The sequence below is a fragment of the Vigna unguiculata genome, chromosome 11, assembly GCF_004118075.2.
Source record: "Vigna unguiculata cultivar IT97K-499-35 chromosome 11, ASM411807v1, whole genome shotgun sequence".
Lineage (NCBI taxonomy): Eukaryota > Viridiplantae > Streptophyta > Magnoliopsida > Fabales > Fabaceae > Vigna > Vigna unguiculata.
The window spans coordinates 36,726,307-36,746,553 of record NC_040289.1 but is presented as its reverse complement, the minus strand read 5'-3'; the positions used below and the strand labels follow the sequence as shown (position 1 = coordinate 36,746,553).

Below are 20,247 nucleotides of genomic sequence, written 5' to 3'. Positions count from 1 at the left end.
ACTTTAAAAATAATCTATCTGATAAATTAAATTCTTCGATCTAATTATTAAATAACAAAAATATTATTTGAAAAAAATATCTATAACATTAATAGGTTATACGACAACTCATAGATCCGATATTATGCCGCTAATAAATTAATAAAATTGATTTACTATTTTTTTTTCTAGCCACACTTTTTATCATCATGTCTAACAAGTTAAAGGGTAGTGAATGACTTAAAAACTCATTTATTCTTTCATTCAGTTATACCTTGGTCAAGTTCATCATTTTATATAGAATCAAAAGAAGAGTTCATAGTTTGTTTCTTAATTAAAATACAATAATTAACTTGTTAACTATCTATAATATTAGTCTCATGTAAAAAAAAAAAACAATTAAAATGCATTTTTAAGAATTTTCTGATAAAAAACAATTGAAATGAAAAGATTGGTTGACATTAATTACTGTAATCTCTAGTATGACAACAAATCTTAATTTGAATTTATAAGAACCTTCTCATATTAATTACACAAGAAATAATAAAATAATAAACAGGACTTTATCCACACAAAACATGATGAAATAGATGTTGGACGTACGTAGCTATTTATCCCCAACATCTCCATCATCACAGAACCAACTCAAACTTTTTCACTCTTTATTACTACTTCATCAGTTTTTACAGCTTCTTCTACTCTGCAACTCAAGGTGATTATTTTACATTCACAGATAAGATACTCTTCACCAACCTATTCAAGGCATCATAGGAAGAACCACCTTTGACAGCTACCTTAATTTGATTCTTCAGTTTCAATGCTTTCTGCCTCATCTCCTTTCCTTCAGAATTCACCATCAATCTTCTCACAGCCACTTCTATTTCATCCCTTTCCATCACATTCGACCACTCTAAACCTACCTTCCATACATGGCTCAACAACCTCGCATTCACCCTCTGATCCCCAAAATGAGGTTGGCACATCATTGGCACTCCTTCACACAAACTCTCCAACGTAGAGTTCCAACCACAATGGCTCCAAAACCCTCCCACAGCTTCGTCTGCCAAAACCTCACCCTGAGGTGCCCATTTCACAATGCAACCCCTTTCTGCTATGGCCACTCTAACATCTTTACACAGTGATTCTACCCATTCTGAAACATCACTGATTGTCCCTGGTCTAATAACCCAAAGGAACTTCTGTTTGCTATTTGCTAACCCACAAGCTACTTCTCTCAGCTCTTTCTCTTCCCAGCTTGCTATGCTTCCCAAACTCACGTACAACACCGATTCTCTTGCTTGCTTTTTCAGCCACCCTATGCAGCTGTAATCTTCTTCCACAAAGCTACTACTGGAAGAATCTTCTTCTGCAATCATGTGTAAAGGGCCTATGGGGAACAGACTCACTTTGTACACATGGTGTAGCCTGTACAACGACTCCTCTTCCAGGCAATTCACTGTGTTGCAGATAACACCCAAAGAAGGTGTCACTTCCATTGTTTTAGCTATCTGTTTCTGCATATCACACGAATTGAACATTGGTAGGTCTTTGAATCGGAGTGGTTCTAGTTCTGGCACCAAGTCCAACGACATAGAATCTGCATGCAACGTTGAAACCATGGTGATGATCGACAAATTAAGGGACAAGAGTTTCTTTTCATTGGTTCTTTAAATTTTGGAATCATCATCATTTGGAGAAAAGTCAAATTTTAGATTTTTCTATGTAGAGTTAAACTTTTACTGGTCTTACTTACCGCACTCTAAACCAATTACTTTCTATCTATGCTTATGTAGAATACTACTTTTAACTTCAAATCAGTTCAATTATTTTCCACGTTAGCTCAATTATACATATCATTTGGCTAAGTGATAGGAGTTTATGATAATGAATACCTTGCAAGGGAAGGCAGCCACTGGTTTGTCTCTGAACAAATGCATGATAAGTGAGAAAATTAGTAGCACTGGTGGTTCTGAGGACTATGTTGGGTAGTTTCAGTTCTCTGGCCACAGAATCAATGGAATACATTAATCCATCGTAGATGACGCAAGCAATCTTTTCATGGTTTATCTTTGCTTTCTCAATCTGATCAACCAGTACCTCTTTGATTGGAGACACGCAGTTTTTATTTAAGGTTGCAGTAATATCTACAACATTCTTGGAGGAGATGTGAGTATCAGATAAACCATAGAACAAGGGAAGAAAACAAAAGTTAGGGTGGTTAGAAGGATCGGGGGAATTGAAATGGGCATGTGCCACAGTTATGGAAAACCCTTTTGAATGAAGGATGGTGGCTAGCTGAAGCATCGGAGTTAAGTGGCCTTGAAATGGTGGTGGTATCAGAACCAAACGGTGCCTTTGAATCTCCACCATTTTTCTAACTTCGACAAGAGTGTTGTGTGTGTGCTATGAAATTGGCGTGAAGAAACATATGGGTACTACCTCCTTATAAACAATTTCAGAGGTGCATGTATCTTTCACATAGTGAAAACATTGTCCCTTCTGTGTCTGTATTGACTTGTAATCAACGACTTCGAAACTTTAATCACCAATTCCACAGAATGATTCTCACACGCAACACCTATTACCTTGGTTTCAACGAGCCTATGCTGTGAAGGTGTACGACTCTGAAAACTCATGTTATATTCAGTCATCAAAATTATTTGACCAAACCTAGTCTTGAGTTGTTACTATCTAGACTGGTACAAGTAGCATCATGACTCATTTATTTAAGACCTTGTACGCGACATTGACATTCAAGTTCTGGTCACATCAATCCCGAATTTACCCAACGTTTGACCCTGTGTTTCACGATAGATGTTTGGAAAACCAAATTCTTACCTGGGCATTTAAGTACTTATGATATAACTGTTGAATTGATATAATTAATTTGCCTTCCAATCTTAATTAATATAATTTCCATGCATGTATATGAACATGATATCCTCTTTCTGGTGTTCCAGGTGTCTGTTTTCCATTTGGTTTGATCCTCTTTTCCACCGACTTAGTTAGCCCTTCATAATTACTTTGATTAAGGTGTTGTTTCAATAAGGTTTTAAAGTAAAGGGTGTTTCCTTACTTTTGTTATTTTCATAATGATGTTCAGGATATGACGAGGATTTCTCGATCCATTATTGCTCGTAGAGCTTTCCACCATGCTGATAGAGAACACACAACAGTCACGTTATGCTCGAATGGTATAAAACTTTACGAGTTAAATTTCATTTTATATTTTAATACATGCAGTTAATTTTAATAGCCTGAAATTAGGTTCAGCACGTGCTGTAGAAAATTCAACAGGAGGAACCTTAATTACAACCTCTAATAGCTAAGTCTGACAACAATTTGTCAAATTTCAAGAAGTTAATTACCACACAAATGTAATTTTCTTTTACGTTATTGTATGTAGATTTGAAATAATGATGGGGAGATTACAATGAAAAAGTTATACTCTTGGATATAACTTTAAACTCTCTTATTTTCAACTATGTTAAAGTTGTGCACGACTTTTAATTTTTTTTTATTAAAGTTGTGTTTACTTGTACTATTTCTGTTTTTTTTATTTAATTTGTTATATTTTGTACATTTTTTTCCCATTCAAAGTACGATTATTAAAGAAAAGTTGAAGCTATATTTGCAGGTATGACTTTAATAAAAAAAATGAACAACTGAATGTTGAAAAAAAGTTAAAGTCATTGTATGAAAACTTTTGGAAGTATGACTTACTCACATAACTGACTATTTTAAAATCTATTTATTCTGTTAGTTTAAAAAAAACTACACTTCGTGTTGTAAATTTACTATCCTTATTGCACAGTATATTTATAAGAAATATCAATATCCAAAAAATAATATATCATTTTTTTATGCACGATTAAATTATTTACTATATTATAGCAATATATGAATTACACAGTAATAACAACAGCAAAAGTAATACATTAGTTATTGAAATGAGTATCAATAATCATATTGATGGGTTGCAATGATGATGTCAACAACAATAGATACAAACACAATTATGATAATTATAATGTATAATTATTTTTTAAAATATAAATTTTTAGATTTGTAATAAAAGTAATTTTATTAAAATTGATTAGGGATGATTCCAGTAATTTACGTCACTAGTACGTACAGTAAGGGCTTTTGGTCCCGGTTATTTTTGATATTCTGTTCCGGTTCCAGAACTTAGACATATTAGGGTGAGGCCAAAAAGAATAGTTTTTGGCCTTGGATGTGAACCGAAGCCATAAATTTACTCTTCTGCCTCAATTCTAATGTGAACCGAAGCCATTGTGTCAAAAAAAAATTAATTAATTAAAAGCTCGCGACGACACATATGGAGCTCTTGAAGCAACGATGGTCGTGGTAGCGTCCGCAGTGGAGGCGTTCTCGTCGTGGTAGCGCGTTCGTGGCGGGGCTCGTGCCTCATGCACAACAGCAGTTGTCAGTGGTGGTTTGTGGATCTACAGGGATCGCGACAATATTTGCAGATCTAGTTTTTTGATTTGTAGGTTTCGCTATCGCTGATCTGGTTTGCGCAACCACTGATGGTGTTGTGTGAATGCGAGAGAGCTCACGATGGTAATGGCACTTCTTCTCTTGCAGTGTCTCTTTGTGACAGTGCAATGGTGTGTTTTGAACCCTAAATCTGTGAACCCCAAAGCAACACAAACAAACCAAAACGCAAAATAAAAAAACGCAAAAGGAAACCCATTTTTCAAACTCACCGACAACGAGAGGCGCCAATGCAATCGGCGACAGTGGATGGCACGACGGAGGCGGCGACGCGCGATGGAACTAGACAGTGGTGGTGGTAGAGAGTGCAAAGGGTTCGCACAGAGAGAACTGTGAGAGATGATGAATAGTGGAAAGGGTTCGTGAATTGAAAATTATAACAGGCTTTATGGCCTCGGTTCAATTAATAACTGAGGCCTAAAGTACGTACTGCCTCAGTCCAATAATAACCGAGGCCAAAACATCTGACGCTGGTGGCATTTTTGAAATTTTATAACAGGCTTTATGGCCTTGGTTCAATTAATAACTGAGGCCTAAAGTACTTACTGCCTCGGTCCAATAATAACCGAGGCTAAAACATCTGACGCTGGTGGCATTTTTGAAATTTTGGTTACTAGATTGCCTAATAGGCTTCGGTTCATTTGTAATCGAGGCATGAAACTACTTACTGCACCGCTTCTTAGGAGGAAAAAAAGTTCGACAAAATTGCAAAAATGCCACCGTCTCCTTATAGGCTTCTATTCCGCTATAACCAAAGCCTATAAGGCGAGTTAAAAAGTCAAATTTGCACTAGTGCATGTGTGTGTGTGTGTGTATATATATATATATATATATATATATATATATATATATATATATGGGCGTCCAAAAATTGGTATCCGCATAAAAAACTCGCAACGACTAAGAAATGGATAATGAAAATGGATACTCGTGGATAATGGGTACGAGTATTTTTTATATTTGCATGTTAACGGGGTGAGTACAGATATTATAGTATTCGTACCGTAGATACCCCTATTTGCTATACTCTAATTAAAATAAAAAAAAAATAAAAAAATATTAAAATATTAACACATTGATTTTGAATGAGTTAATTTTATCAATTGGTCTTAAAACATCTCCATTTATTTGTAAACTGTCATTCAACACTATTTAAATAAGTTGCTTGACCTTTGTTTGAAATTTATAAATGTTATACATTGTATTTTTATTTGAATTTATAGTTCAAATTTGTTGTTAAATATTATTATTTTTATGTAAATACCCATAGATATCCGTGAATATTAAAAAAAATATGCGGATACCCGTACGAATATAGATACGGGTACGGAATGAATATTTAGCTAGCGAATAAAGCATGAAGGAACTACTACTCGTACCCTCCCTTCCCCGTTGACATCCCTTTATATATCTAACTCTAAAATTTCATGTTTCTTTGAAGTTAGAAATAAAAGAATATCTTCGGTATCTATTTTTAGAAGAAAATTATAGAAAATTAGTAGAAGATCGTTTAAAGCATACAATACTTTGATACGATGACTTAACAAGTATTATCATGATGATTTTGGTACAGTGAAAGTTTTAACACTAATAACAATAACTATGGTGATAGAAAATATAAAAAAAATTATAACAAAAGCAATAACTATAGATGAATTAATCTTCCCGTTTCAAATTTTAAATAACTTTAAAATAATAATTTGCGCAAACCATTTCATTAGAATTAGATTGTGATTGATTTAAGACTGCCTTTAAAATTCAACACCATTTTACTAAAAAATAACATCATTTTTTTTCACTCTCCACCTAGCATGTTAGTATCAAATATAAGTACTTTTTATGTGGGATTTTGGAACATATAATAATTTATTCTATATATTAGTAAATAAATATGGTCACCTTATTAACTTTCTCTTTTAACCCAAAAGCTTTCTCTAAGCCTATGGCGGACCGTTCTACTGGTTTTACTGCTTGAACACCTTGTTAAATTTTCAAAGAATTTAATTAATTTATTAAAAATATCATAAACTAATATTTAAAAAGAATAGAAGGATAAGATGCATTCAAAGAACTCTCTCATGTCCCACTTAACTCTTATCCTTTGCTGTAACAATCAGAGCTACCAAATAGGTCAATAACATGTTTCAAATCTGTTGAGTTCATTAGTCAAAATATAAAAAGTATGTTTGACTTTTCTCCAAGTTATCTAAATGAATTTTTGTGTAAATCTTTATGTTTTAACTTTTTTTTTAAAAGGATGTTGTTTAACATTTTAATAATATACAAAATATTGTAATTAAAATATTTCAAAATCATTAATAACACCAACTGAACTTTCATTACAATTACATATAGGTAACGTTCAATGCTCTCATTTCAACTTATTATGTCTTTTTCATTTCTAGTGTCGATGAAAGTCTGTGAACTTTTCTAAAAGGCAGTGCATGTAATTTATCTTTTGACAATGTTCAAGTGGTATAGAATATACAAGTCTTTGTTTCAAATCAGATAATTATTCTTTATTTGCAACAATGGCCATCAGATAGATAATCATTCTTTATTGCTGGAGATAATATATTTGTGTTATGATTATTGTGAAATTCTCAAAATTGTAGTGTTGTCCGTCGTTGGAAGACGTGACTTTTATGACTATAAAAATTTTAGATAATTTAGTTTATTAATATTTACCAATTTTGATTTTTTAAATAAATATATGTAATTTTAGTTTTAATTTATTACTAATATTAAATAAAAAATTTATTATTGATAAACATCTAAAAGTCTAAAAATTAAGAACATATAAACAATATATAATTCAATAGAATTTGAAGAAAAAAAAATATTTATTAAAAACCGTTACCTATATTATTAACAAACATAAATTAAAAAATATGTTCATATCAAATAAACCAAAAATTGTATACCTCTAAGACTACTATTAAAAAGATATGAAACGAAAATAAATTATTTTTCATGTATACGTTAAATCGAACGTCAAATTTAATTTCATACCGTATAAATTTTATTATTTATTTTTTTATAAATATATTTTTTTATTATTTCATACAATCAACAGAAATTAAATAAATTATTCTAAATTATTTATATAGCATTTTATATTATTTTAACATCAGAGATATTTTGGTAATTTCATTTTTTTATTTATTAAATTTTTTTAATGTCACATCACACAATCTAATCATAAATTGGTCACGAACTTCACTCTCTAATCTACTCTAAAATCTAAAATCACATCCTAATGTCCCTTAAAAAGAACATCAACTTTATCCTCTAATTTCATCTCAAAAGAACACCGTCTAAATTCCGTAAAAAAGATAATATACAATTTATTCTCAAATTCACTCAAATCTATCAATTTCCTCTTCCTCAAACATGTCAAAGTAATCACACCCTATGAGACTAAGAAATTATTGTTGGCCAAAGGTGAAACTATTGTTGCTCTAACTGATAACGCTTAAGCTGTTAATAATTGCTTAAGCAGGAGTGAGACTTATTTCCTTCTTTTCTCTTTTCGTATTTATTTTATTTTTTAATTAATAGTTATCCTTCATTATGTGTTGTATATGTTGATGGGATATTTGGTGATTTTCTTTATCATGTACAATTAAGATAGTAATATTTTTAGTGAAGTGTTAATACATAGAATTAAATTGTAAATTTAAAATATAATTCAAGTAAAAATAAAGAAATGATTTATGTACTGTAAACATAACAGTGTCCATATCATTATGTATTTTGTTATAAATGATAACAAGGATTTCTAACACAAGATTCAAATCATAGCATCAAAAGTTGAAATTTAATCTTTATTGGCTAGAATACAATGAATTATTGACTTAAAAAGCAATTGCTTCTCGTACCCCTCAAATTTCGACCCGCACCTCCTTAATTGTGTGACATATTAGGCATAACTTTACGTATTGCCAAATTTAACTATTTTTTTTTTCTTTTCTTTTCGTCTTCACCTGGTCTTCTCATTTTGCATTTCCATTCTCATTTTTCACTTGCTCCTTCTCCCTCCATTTTTATCCCAAATCATTGTTCTTTGTGGCCTTTATTACAATGGTGCTACTGCATTTAGAGAATTCAGAGACGAAATTTGTGATAGACCATTAGGATTACGACGGTTAAGGTACGAGATTTTTGTTATTTTATAGAATCATTGCCAGAGAAATTTCTACAAGATACAGCAGCTCCACGAACCATTGTCTCCTTCATGAAGGAGATTAGTTTCAAATGAAACTTAGAAGGATAAAATTGAAATTTCAAAAAATAAGGGGGTGCAAGTATAAATTGCTGAAGTGCACGAAGCCGTTGTCTAAAATTTCTGATGTGGCAGTATGAATATAAAATATAATAATTGCTGACCCACTCATTTTTTTTTTCTTAATCTTTCTTAAAATTTTATCTTAATTTGTATCAACAATTAAGATTTGGTGTTACATTAAAACTGATTTAACATATTTTAAACTTTATTATTCTTATGCACTATTGTTTAACAAGTATTTTATTTTATTTTTCACCATTATTTATTTATCTTTTAATTTTAGATGACACGGGGTCTTATTAGTATTTATGTATCTAAGCACATAAAAAAAATGTATAAACACTTTTATACAAGAAAGATAAAAATATTTGTAAATATTTATTATCAACAAATAATGAATATTTTATTATTCAAATATAAACAAATTGATTACGTATATCATATTATCATTATCAACAAACTAGATGCTATCGCGTCTGTATGTACACAGTTTTTGATTTTGTATGATATTATATTAGTAGTTGATGATATTACAATGTTATTAAGTTAATAAACAAAATAAAATTATGTTTATAAAAAATAAAATGAAATGTATATAAAAGTTATGAAAAAATAATTGTTATGAATAAAAAAAAAGAAAGAAAGAAAGAAATAATTTTATAAAAACTTGTAAAAATAATCGTTAATTTTTTAAAATTTAACAAATAATTACATCATGAAAGATAAAGTTGAAATTATGAAAAGTGAATACAAAATAAAATTCTCTTTATATATAATATATAATATATAATATATAATATATAATATATAATAATTATAGATATCCGATGCGACAAAAGTCAGTACACAAAATACTTTTTAATCAATTATGTATTCTTCTAATTTCAAATTAAACAAAATTCAGTGATAGCAGATAAATTTAATTTAATTTCAATGTCAACTTCATATTCACGTCGCTTCTTTATTTATATAGTGAAAAATATAAAATTTGTCATTAAATATGAATTACAATTTTTTAAAGACGCCTAAAATATTTAAAAATATTTAATCATCATTGCAGAAATTTTCTAAGGGGATGGATCGCGCCCTTTTAGTGTACTTTTCATTTAAAAAAAAAAAGGAAATATAAAACAATGGAGAATATTTTTTAAATGTGGAGAAAAATATTTTCTTATTGAGAACAAAAAGCTAATTATTTTTAGGAGTTGAAGTTATTGAACTATTTTTATCTTTATACCCAAAATTAGAATGTGATAAACTTTTATACTCTTTAATTATGGCTTCATAACCTTCATGTTATCTTGAAAGTGTTTTATGCAAATTTCTCAACCTCTATTCAAGGTTACAACATGTAAATTTTATGTTTAAACCCCAACTATAAATGGAAACGATAATATTTTTGAGAGGGCAAACTTATTTGGTTTTTTCCTTTTTCTTTTTTCCTTAGTAACAAGGGGAGTGTATTTCTATTAAAGGGTAGGAATATATTGAAATCAGATTTGTCTATTTAGTAAAAAAAAATGGCTAAGGCTAAGAATTAATTTATGATGAAACCAATTTAAAGAACATACACATATTTTAGAAATATAAATGGATGAAATACATGTATCGCACCTATATCGGATAAGACACGTATCCGATATGTCGATGCATTTGTTTTTTAAATAATAGAATACGATATATGATAGATACGTAATATATAAATATTAAAAAGTATACAAATTATTCTTAAAATTATAATAAATATATCACTATTATATGTGAATCCAAATTAAAACAATATGTTTTAAATTCTTCAACACAAAAAATATAAATTATTGTCATCATAAAAGTACCAGTACAACAAAACTCTTAAACAATGATCAATTTTAATAACCAAATATATGTTAGAAAGAAATTATTTTGGTAGTTAAAACCTTAATAACTAATGTCAGTGACCAATTTATAAATCAGTTTATAATAGAAACGATTTTAGTTATCAATTTAGAAATCGATTATAATTTTTTGAACTATTTTAGTTATTAATAATGTTTAGTTTATAAATTGGTACCAACCTAAATTGATTATTATAATGACTAACTATTTTTTGTCACTAAAATTAGATCGTTGTTCAAATATTTTCTTATAATCTAATATGATTTTATAAATTAAATACTTCATTAATAAATATCAATAAAATATCATAAAATATCAAAATATATATATATATATATATATATATATATATATATTAAATATAAATACGTGATTCGTATTAAAATATAGATATATCATAAACTATCGATATATCATAAACGTCATAAATATAAAATTGGAAAAATATAAATAATTATACGAGTAAATACAAAAATTGCACGCATAACGTTGGACGTTTCATATCCACGTAAAGTCAAGTATCACCGCAGCATTGCCAAATCAAAATCTTATTTAAATCTTATCTATAGAGATTTTTTTTTTGCAAAATATTTTCCCTATCAATATATCCAGATATTTAAGTAAAGTTTGAGCTAAAATAAATCTGAATATTTATATTAAACTTTTTAATATTTTTAAGGCTTTAACGAGATAGGATGAATTTGTTGAAAAACATTTTTAATATTCGAAATTTGAAATTAGAGCAAAAATATGCTTTTTATTTATTTAATCAGTTATATGAGAGAAAAAATATACATATCATCATGACTATATTTAAGGATCTAAAAACCGATAGGATTACATTTCGTTAATGAAAAATGATATTTTGATTATTAAATTTTGACTACTTATTTTTATAACATGATGTGAAATTTTTTAAGTGGTTTTGGAATACTGACAATAAGAAAATGAAGAAATGGAGAACCACTTAAAAAAAATCACCTAAAATTATAAAAAGAAAGTTGTCAAAATTGAGTAGTTAAAATACCATTATTTTTTTATTTTTATTCTTATATATACGTTGGAATCAGTTATACGTTGTTTTCTCATTAAATAGCAACGAAAATAAACATGAATTTCCGTGTTTTTGAAATTTAATCACGGAAAATAAATGATATTTTGCAATTTGATAACTTAAGATATGTTATATTCGAAATGATTTTGAAATATAGAAAAGTAAGATGGTAAAATGGGCTAATTTGATTTGCTCAATTCTTAATCTGCTAAAAACGAGTCGGAACCGGCTGTTTCACCATTTTCTTTTCTTAAATATTTTTTATTTTCTTTTAACTTTTTTAATTTTTGTTTATAAAATTTATATATATATATTTATATAATATAAAAAAATATATTTTTAATTATTTTTAATTTTTAAATAAGTAAAACAAAAGACAGATTAACTGATTGAAAATTCTAATTCGACTCAATTTTTTTATGACCGAAAATGTGAACTTCTTTAACATGTTTATAAAAAAAAATAATTATTTAAAATTATCATTTCAAATTATAGAAAGGAGTAATCAAAATTTATTTATTAAAAAATTATTCTCTTTTAATTAATTAAATTAAATTAAGGTTAACTGAATTAAATTGCGGCGTTACAGTACAATTAGAAATAACGTTTGGTTATAGAGTAATAATATGTAGTACCAGACACTGTTGTACTACTTTCTTCTCTCCCATTGCATTTAATTCATCCAACACACTCAACCACATCTCTTTTCTTCTTCACTCTCACAAATCAATTCCAAAACCTAAGCTTTAGATGGATGAACACATGCACGGGATGGGAGGGATGGCCCCGTCGCCGCCAACCGCCAACGACACCATGGGCACCATGATGCACCACAAGATGATGATGCACATGACCTTCTTCTGGGGCAAAGACACCGATATTCTCTTCCAAAACTGGCCCGGAGGCAAATCGAATATGTATGTATTGGCCCTCGTTTTCGTTTTCGTCATTTCGGTTTTCGTGCAGTTGCTCTCGCACACCCGTTTCATCAAACCCGGTTCAAACCATGTCGCCGCCGGTCTGTTCAAGACCCTCTTGTTCGCTTTCAGGGTTGGTCTCGCTTATCTGGTTATGCTTTCAATCATGTCTTTTAACGGTGGCGTTTTCTTGGTTGCTGTGTTAGGTCAGACCTTGGGGTTTCTCATTACCACATTCGCTTTCAACAACAAATCGCCCCATGACGAGGGTTTTGATCTTCCTCCAATTTCTTGTTGATTAGCTTATCTTCTATGTTTTTTTTTTTTTTGAGTTTTTCCCCCTTTTCTTAATTGCCTGTAACATTTGCACATGTAATGAAATTGGAGGTGTTTTTTGTGTTGAAACCTAAATTACAATGGAGTGCTTGTGTTTATGCGAATAAGGCTGTTGATGTTGTTGTTAATGAGTTCATTCTGTGTTTGTTTATGTCTACCACTGGAACCAACGATGGTGACAATATAATGAACGTGGCAGCACGCAGAAACATGGTGGTACCACACCTTTATTATTTTGGATGATTCTGTTCTATCCATCCATGGAATCTTGTGAGTTTTTTCACCAAGTAGCATCTAAATTTATTACTGCTGACAACGATGACCAACTACACACTGTTCTTGATTATTGTTTGATTTGGTCAAGCATGTGTGTTTGGATAATATGGATGGGATGATTCTCCACAACGTTTGGTTGTTATTCTTCGGGGGTTTATGTTTCTGCTGAATGATGATGCTATCTGGTAAGTGAAACTTAGTTGAGATTGAATATTTATCCAAGATTTTTAGGAGTACTATTCGATCGTTTGTTCCCATCTCCCTCTTATCTCTACTATGGTATAAAAGATATACTTTTTTGTGCTATCGATAATTTAATTATTTAATTAAATTATTAGTTATATATATATATATATGTAATAAAATAGTTTGTTTTCATTTTGTATCTCCTATTGGTTATAACACGTCAACATTAAATATAATTAATATAAACATTAAATGTAAATGAGTATAATGGGCATGGAAAAAAAATTATTAGAAAACAGATAATGCTGCAAAAAATAGAGGTTGTTTCATTTTAGTTATCTTGTGCCGTGTATAAACAGATATACCTCTTTTAGCTACTTTTAATGCTATTGGCAATTTAATTTTTTATAATTTGTTATTGTATTCGAAGAGATCTCTTTTCTCTTAAAAAACTGTCTTTTGACAATATTATAGAAGGTAAGAGAAAAGAGAAGACAAATTAATTTTAAAATTATCTTTTTTATTTTAAATATTTTTTAGAGAATAGGTTTTTTAGTATTAGAGGTCAACTTCACCTCTGGAATATAATGCCATTGGCACTTTTATTTATTATAATAGTGTTATTGTATTCGAAGAGATCTCTTTTCTCTTATAAAAATGTCTTTTGAAAATATTATAGAAGGTAAGAGAAAAGAGAAAAATTAAGTTTACGATTATCTTTTTTATTTAAATTTTTTTAGAAAATAGTTATTTTAGTATTAGTGGTCAACTTCACCTCTCGAATATCACTGATTTCAAAAAGAATATATTTATTCTAACCAAAAGCTTGAGTGAGAGATAATTTGAAATAAATTTATCGTATGTTTAAATCAACTCTAGCTTACATTAATACTTATATTTATTTCATATTATTTGATATTATGTTTGTTTGTATGGTTATTTAAAGCTTAAATAATTATGATTTAATTTGCATTTCTTTTATATATATTTTTTTTCTTCAACGAAAACTTATTATTTGGTATTAGAGTTTTAAGAAAGCAACAAATTTCTATTTTTTTTTCTTTTTTGGCGATATTGGCGATGTAAGGTGTCTTTAATCAATCATTAGTCATCTATTTGAAACTTTGGATTGTTTTATTTTGGAGATAAGTATAAGAGCATATACATTGCTCATGTTCTTGTAATCGCCAACAAAATGAGAGCAAATGTTGAAGATTTGGAAGATGTTGTCATTGTGGAAAAGAGTTTATGGTCCATGACATCCAAGTTTAAGTTCAATTGAAAGATCCATACAGGTATGCATGTTGGTAATTGATGAGTTGCAAAGCAATGTACTCGTGCATGAATAATGCATGAGTAACATTGTCCTTGAAGAATGCACTCTGAAGGTGAGGTCATGGAAACCATTATTTGGATCATGAAGAAGATGTAACAATTTTGGATTTATAGGGCATGGAAGAAGCATGCAATTCTTTGATAAAGCAATAATGGAATGTTATGCTTGCCACAAGCTTGGTCAATTTCAGTGAAAATGCAACAAAGGAGTAACAAATTTTGAAAAAAACAATCAAGTGGATAAGGAAGAAGACATGTTCGTGATGGCATATGTTGAAGATGTTGCAGGTGGTATCAATTGAGGCTAAGTGGACTAGGTCATAATCAAATCGTGACACTTGGGCTGTTACACTCTTAAGTAAAAAGAGTTGTGTCCTGACTAATGGTTATAACTTTGGTTTAATGATAAACGCTAGATCTTAACAATTGGTATCAGAGCCAATGTCACAAGTTCGATTACACAACGTAGACGTGTGGTTTCTCAACTATAGGTATAGTAATCACATGAGTGAAAAAAGACAATATCTTTTTGATCTTAATGAAAAATTGACATATTCAATGAAGTTGGGAAGTAATTCAACCTTAGTGGTTAATGGAAAGGGTAACATCAGACTAAAAGGTAATGGAAATGTTAGCATCATTTGTGGTGTCTTTTATGTTCCAAAATTGAAGAATAATCTACTAAGTCTAAGAAAATTGAAATACAAGGGTTGAATATTTTGTTTCAACAAAGGCAATGCAAAAAACGTGCTAACAAAAGGTTTGATCATAAATGTCTACGAACATAATGTTTATCTTGTTTCTAACATTCATTTATTTTAACATAATCACATAGGACACAATTGTGGCATTGCAGGTTTGGGTGTTTAAGCTTCAAAGGCTTACAAACTTTGCAACAAAAAGAAATGGTGAAAGTGTTACTATTTTCGAAGTTGCCCTCAAATGTCTATGAAGATTTTCTTGTGGGTAAACGACATTGAGACTTGTTTTCAATGACAGATTTCTTGGATAGCATCCCAAATTCTGCATCTCGTTCATGTCAGCATTTGAGGACAAATATAAGTTAGTCTCAAATAGAAATAAAATGGACTTTATTACATTTACTCATGATTTTAACCGAAAAAACATGGCCTATATTTTAGCAAAAAATTCAAAAGATTTTACGTTTTTAAGAGCTTTAAGATGCATTAGCAATAAATGAGTTTAGAGAAGGATTGCATATACATCGTGGTGGAGAGTTTACATCTTGAGAATTCATCAATTTATGCAAAGAATATGGGAAAATTGCTTACCACAATAAAATGTCTTTTAGAAAGTATCCAATGAGGTGTTGCAGCGTTTTCAAATGAATTAAAGCAATTCTATTTAAGTGCAATGATTTCCTTATTTTAAACTTTGAAAGGATGGAAATGGAATTAAGGTGGAAAAAACTCATTTCAAACAAATTATAGGTTTTCATGTCATTAAAAAAGAGAGATTAAGCCCAAATTATTGAGAATGTGGGTTGTGATACATATTTTATTCTTATATTTTAATTTCTGTATGATTCTTGATCACTAAGAACTATATGACAGACTTTCAGACTTATCTCTAAAAGAAAGAAGCAAAGCCTAAAAGAAGAGAAAACTATATCAATGTTGACTCGTCATTGAATCCATGTAAGAAGAATTTCCCATTTATTGATCCAGTGTCTTCAATCTTTCTTTGCTTCTCTTGACTTGCGGAAACTTGAATAATCAATAGGTCCATTCTTGAGGCAGAAGCATCTCATTCTGCATATGTGATTGTTGGTTGCGTGATTGAGTGTTTTGTAGTGAATACATGCCATCACTGGTACTCACTAAAACATCTGCAAACATAAAACTAACATAGCAACTCAATTTCATTCATCTGCATATGTTTATTAGCCAAGTTAATTAAAGTCAACTATAATTTCCCTAACCTTAATCCAATCGAACATCATATCAATTAAAGTTGAACTAATGAGATATTGATCCAGATTTAAAAAAAAATTAAAAAAGAAGAATAATTCTTAATTTTTAACTAAAATTTGAATTTTAAATAATGAGAAGGAGGTACCCTGCAGGGGAGGGAAGCCATGAGGTTTAGTAGGTCCACACGTGGCAGCCATTTGGTCAAAGTGGACTTGCAAAGCCTGCACCACTCTTGCCGGTATCAGAACTGTGGTGCTTCCTTTACCTTTTCAAATCACAAACATCAAAGAAAAATGTTCATTTTTTAATTCAGCTAAATGCAACAACCAACCCAAAAGTCTCAGACATGTGAACCAAATACTGGAAACAAACAATCGGGTACGGTGAGATTCTACATCAGGATTCACCTAAGTCAACGACCACTGAACAAACAACGTGTGACGCAAACGAAGAAGCGCCAAAAAATGTTATGTGAACCGAAACGATACCTGGTCTCTTACGTGACTCCAACGGGGCACCAGTTTCTCCACGTGGCAAGAAAACACCAGTTCCAGAATACGATGAGCCTCTTGAACCAGTTTGATGCTGTGAACGACCCTGCTGCCATGGTGGACGAATCCTTCTTCCGTAATCACACCCAACGTTAACTCCTTTACCTTTCTTTTCAAATTGCTGTGATATCTGCCCTTGAATTTTCCCTACATATGCTGTTGAGTCCTGTTTCCGAGACAGAATCTCCTCTTGTCTGATCCGAGACGACTATAATAAGGAAACAGACAACTCAAAAAACTATGTTGTTGGACGACAGAATTGGTTGTATGAATTAAATTTAACTGAAAGATTAACGCTTTTAATTTCTCGAGAAACAAATAGAAAAAGGGTGTGAGTGAAATCAATGTGAATGTTATCTCACTTGAATAGCTCGAATTTGTTCCTGAAGGAGTGAGTAGAATCCAACATTTGAGGTCTCCAACCTCTGATTCACGTAACCAGGATGATATTCGGAACTGTCGCTTTCGTCCAGCTTCATCTTCTCTAACATCTTCATGGTATCATAGTTGCTTTCCCAACAAAATTCATGGCCCGTAGGCGATGGTTCCTGAGAATAATAAGAAGGAGAAGAAGAAGAAGAAGAACCTTGAGGACTCCCCTGGATTGAGCTCACGGTTGACGATTTCGTTGACTGCGGCGAAGTATTTGAGTCCAATAGCTTCAGCAAGAGAAAAAGACATAAGCAAAAAAAAAAAAAAAACATGATAAGGCCATAGCTAGAAACCTGGGGGGAAAAGCATTTTTTTAAAATTTGGAGACACTGGCATGGTAGAAGAAATAGGAAGTTTACCGAATCCAAATGATGATGAGGATGAATGGCTGAGAAATGTAATTTGTGTTGGTGTTGAAGCATGGTGGTGTGTTTGGCGTGTGGCTGGGTGGAGCAGGGGAGTGAAATGGTGAAGGATTGAAATTGACAGGGAATGAAGTTGAGGCATGGGTTTAAATCTGGTCCGTTGGTGTGATGGGTGTCACGTGATGATGGGAGAATAGCCATGATATGATAAAGGGAGAGATTGTAGTTGTGCAGGAAGATGATGAATGAAAATGATGAGATAGGTAAGGTGGGACTTTAATGAGTTGCAATTATGGTTGTCAATGATTACTCAGACAAGGGAAGAGTAGACTCTGTGTGTTTGTGCGTGCCCCCAAATAATAGCACAAAGAAGGTTTTAAAAAGGAGAGGAAAAAACAGGCAACATAAATTGAGACGAATTTTAGGTTAAAGAGATGAGACATGTTTAGTGAAACAGTTGGAATGGAAGACTATTGTGCAAGACTTAAAAGTTAGAGTCCACGTCTGCACTGGAAAAGGAAAGGAAGTAAGGAAGAGGGAAATTAAGGAATAATAATGGAACATTATTTCAAATGTTTCGGCGTTAATTAATGCTGAACTTTATGAAGCGTAGCTCCAACTGCAGAAAATTGAAGTAAACAAAACGGCGTTTATTCTTTGCTATTCTACGAAGGTTCTCATTTAGTGCTCCAATGCGATATACTTACTACTCATTATGTAGTTTTGACTTTTAAGTGATGGTCGAATATTTGGCACTAAACAAAAGGTTTAAGTTTAAGGTGACAACAAAATCACCCACTTTAAAGCACGCCACAATTCTAATTAATTGCAAACACTAAAAGCCTTCTATTTGTTGACAAAACGTGTATTGTGGTGGATTGGCCGTGATGTGTACTCCTTTAAGACTTGTTATTTGTTTTTATTCACTTTATTATGTATGAAAATGTGTCTAATGAGAAAAAATTATATTGTGAACAAGATTGACCTATGATCCAATGGATTAGAATAAACCTGCAGGAAGAAAAAGTTTGAATCATCTGCTGTAATTTAAGGTCAATAGTAATGACATTGATATTATTATTTTCTCACTTTGATCCTTATATTTATACAACTCAATATTAAAATTCTTTGTCGAAATTGAAATAATATATGAGCTTTAAAAGAGAAGGTTGAATAAAATATTAATATTTTTTTTTGCAAAAGTTTTTAAAATATCGATATGGGTAAATAGCCATATGCAATCGTCATTAATTTAAAAATGTTCATAGAATACTTTCACAAATATGTACAAAGATATAAAATAGTACAAGTCTATGATGAAAATATCATTGAAGACTTATTTTGTATTGATTTACTCAAGTTTAATTACGTTAATTTCTTGTTCTTTTTAAAAAACTCTTCGAGGTTATTATGTAACTAAAATATATAAATTTAATTTGGAATATCCTTTTTATTTCCTTCTAATATAAATAATACAAATTTTCTTTCTTTACACTAAATCATTTATAGCACTCATATGAATTTTGCAATTGTCTCACTTTTTATTATACCCAAAAATATTGTATAAAACACGATTAATAAGTCTCTACAATAAATTTTAAACTCACCATTATTTACATAAATTTACAGGTACGAAAGATTTAGAGATAAAAATTTATTTTTAATCTTGAACGCAATCGAGATTTGACTCTATTCAATTTTATATAAGTCTATTACAACTTAACTATATGTGAGTTTAGTTGGCTTTAGGTAAGTCTGACTTAATTAAGTTAAGGTGGACTTGACTCAAATGCATTTGAGGAGGTTCAAATTGGCTCGACAAAAGGTAGGCTTAACTTAACTCAGCTCGATGTGAGCCTAAAATCACTCAATTCATGGTGGGTTCGACTTAACTCAGCCTAACATGAGCTCAATGTGGACTTTACTCGACTCAATTCAATGTGAGTCTGACTCTACTTGTCTAATATGGAATTAACTTTATTAGGCTCGACATGGGTTTGACTTAACTTGATTTGAATTGATTGGGCTTGAGTGACCCTACTCAACTTGGTCTGAGGTGCATCTAACTTACCTTGATCTGAGGTGTGCCTAACTCGACCCTAGGTGGATATGACTCGACTTGACTCTTTGTGGGCCCAATTGACTTGGCCTGACATTGACTCAACTCGACTTGGCTCGATTTGGGTTGGAATCAACTTTAT

General features: G+C 30.8%; 3 protein-coding genes across 4 annotated transcripts; 1 reads left to right on the top strand and 2 right to left on the bottom strand.

The window, feature by feature from the left end:
* Nucleotides 1-462: 462 nt before the first annotated feature.
* On the bottom strand, nucleotides 463-2,520 carry LOC114170528 (UDP-glucose iridoid glucosyltransferase-like). The gene is made up of 2 exons (XM_028056024.1): nucleotides 1,872-2,520; nucleotides 463-1,576 (listed from the first exon to the last, which is right to left on the bottom strand). Exons 1-2 carry the CDS (start codon nucleotides 2,347-2,349, stop codon nucleotides 696-698), a joined length of 1,359 nt encoding a protein of 452 aa, XP_027911825.1. The 5' UTR covers nucleotides 2,350-2,520; the 3' UTR covers nucleotides 463-695.
* Nucleotides 2,521-12,345: 9,825 nt separating this feature from the next.
* On the top strand, nucleotides 12,346-13,095 carry LOC114169002 (copper transporter 6-like). The gene has a single exon (XM_028054010.1). The coding sequence runs from the start codon at nucleotides 12,465-12,467 to the stop codon at nucleotides 12,927-12,929; it is 465 nt and encodes a 154-aa protein (XP_027909811.1). The 5' UTR covers nucleotides 12,346-12,464; the 3' UTR covers nucleotides 12,930-13,095.
* A 3,162-nt stretch (nucleotides 13,096-16,257) lies between these two features.
* LOC114170024 lies at nucleotides 16,258-18,479 on the bottom strand. 2 transcript variants are annotated; one of them, XM_028055491.1, is made up of 5 exons: nucleotides 18,041-18,478; nucleotides 17,612-17,908; nucleotides 17,187-17,457; nucleotides 16,844-16,963; nucleotides 16,258-16,613 (listed from the first exon to the last, which is right to left on the bottom strand). In XM_028055491.1, the coding sequence occupies exons 1-5, from the start codon at nucleotides 18,245-18,247 to the stop codon at nucleotides 16,501-16,503; spliced, it is 1,008 nt and encodes a 335-aa protein (XP_027911292.1). In that variant the 5' UTR covers nucleotides 18,248-18,478; the 3' UTR covers nucleotides 16,258-16,500. The 2 variants fall into 2 exon arrangements, with proteins under 2 accessions (XP_027911292.1, XP_027911293.1); XM_028055492.1 differs by having other exon boundaries at nucleotides 16,508-16,627; nucleotides 18,041-18,479.
* Nucleotides 18,480-20,247: the final 1,768 nt, after the last annotated feature.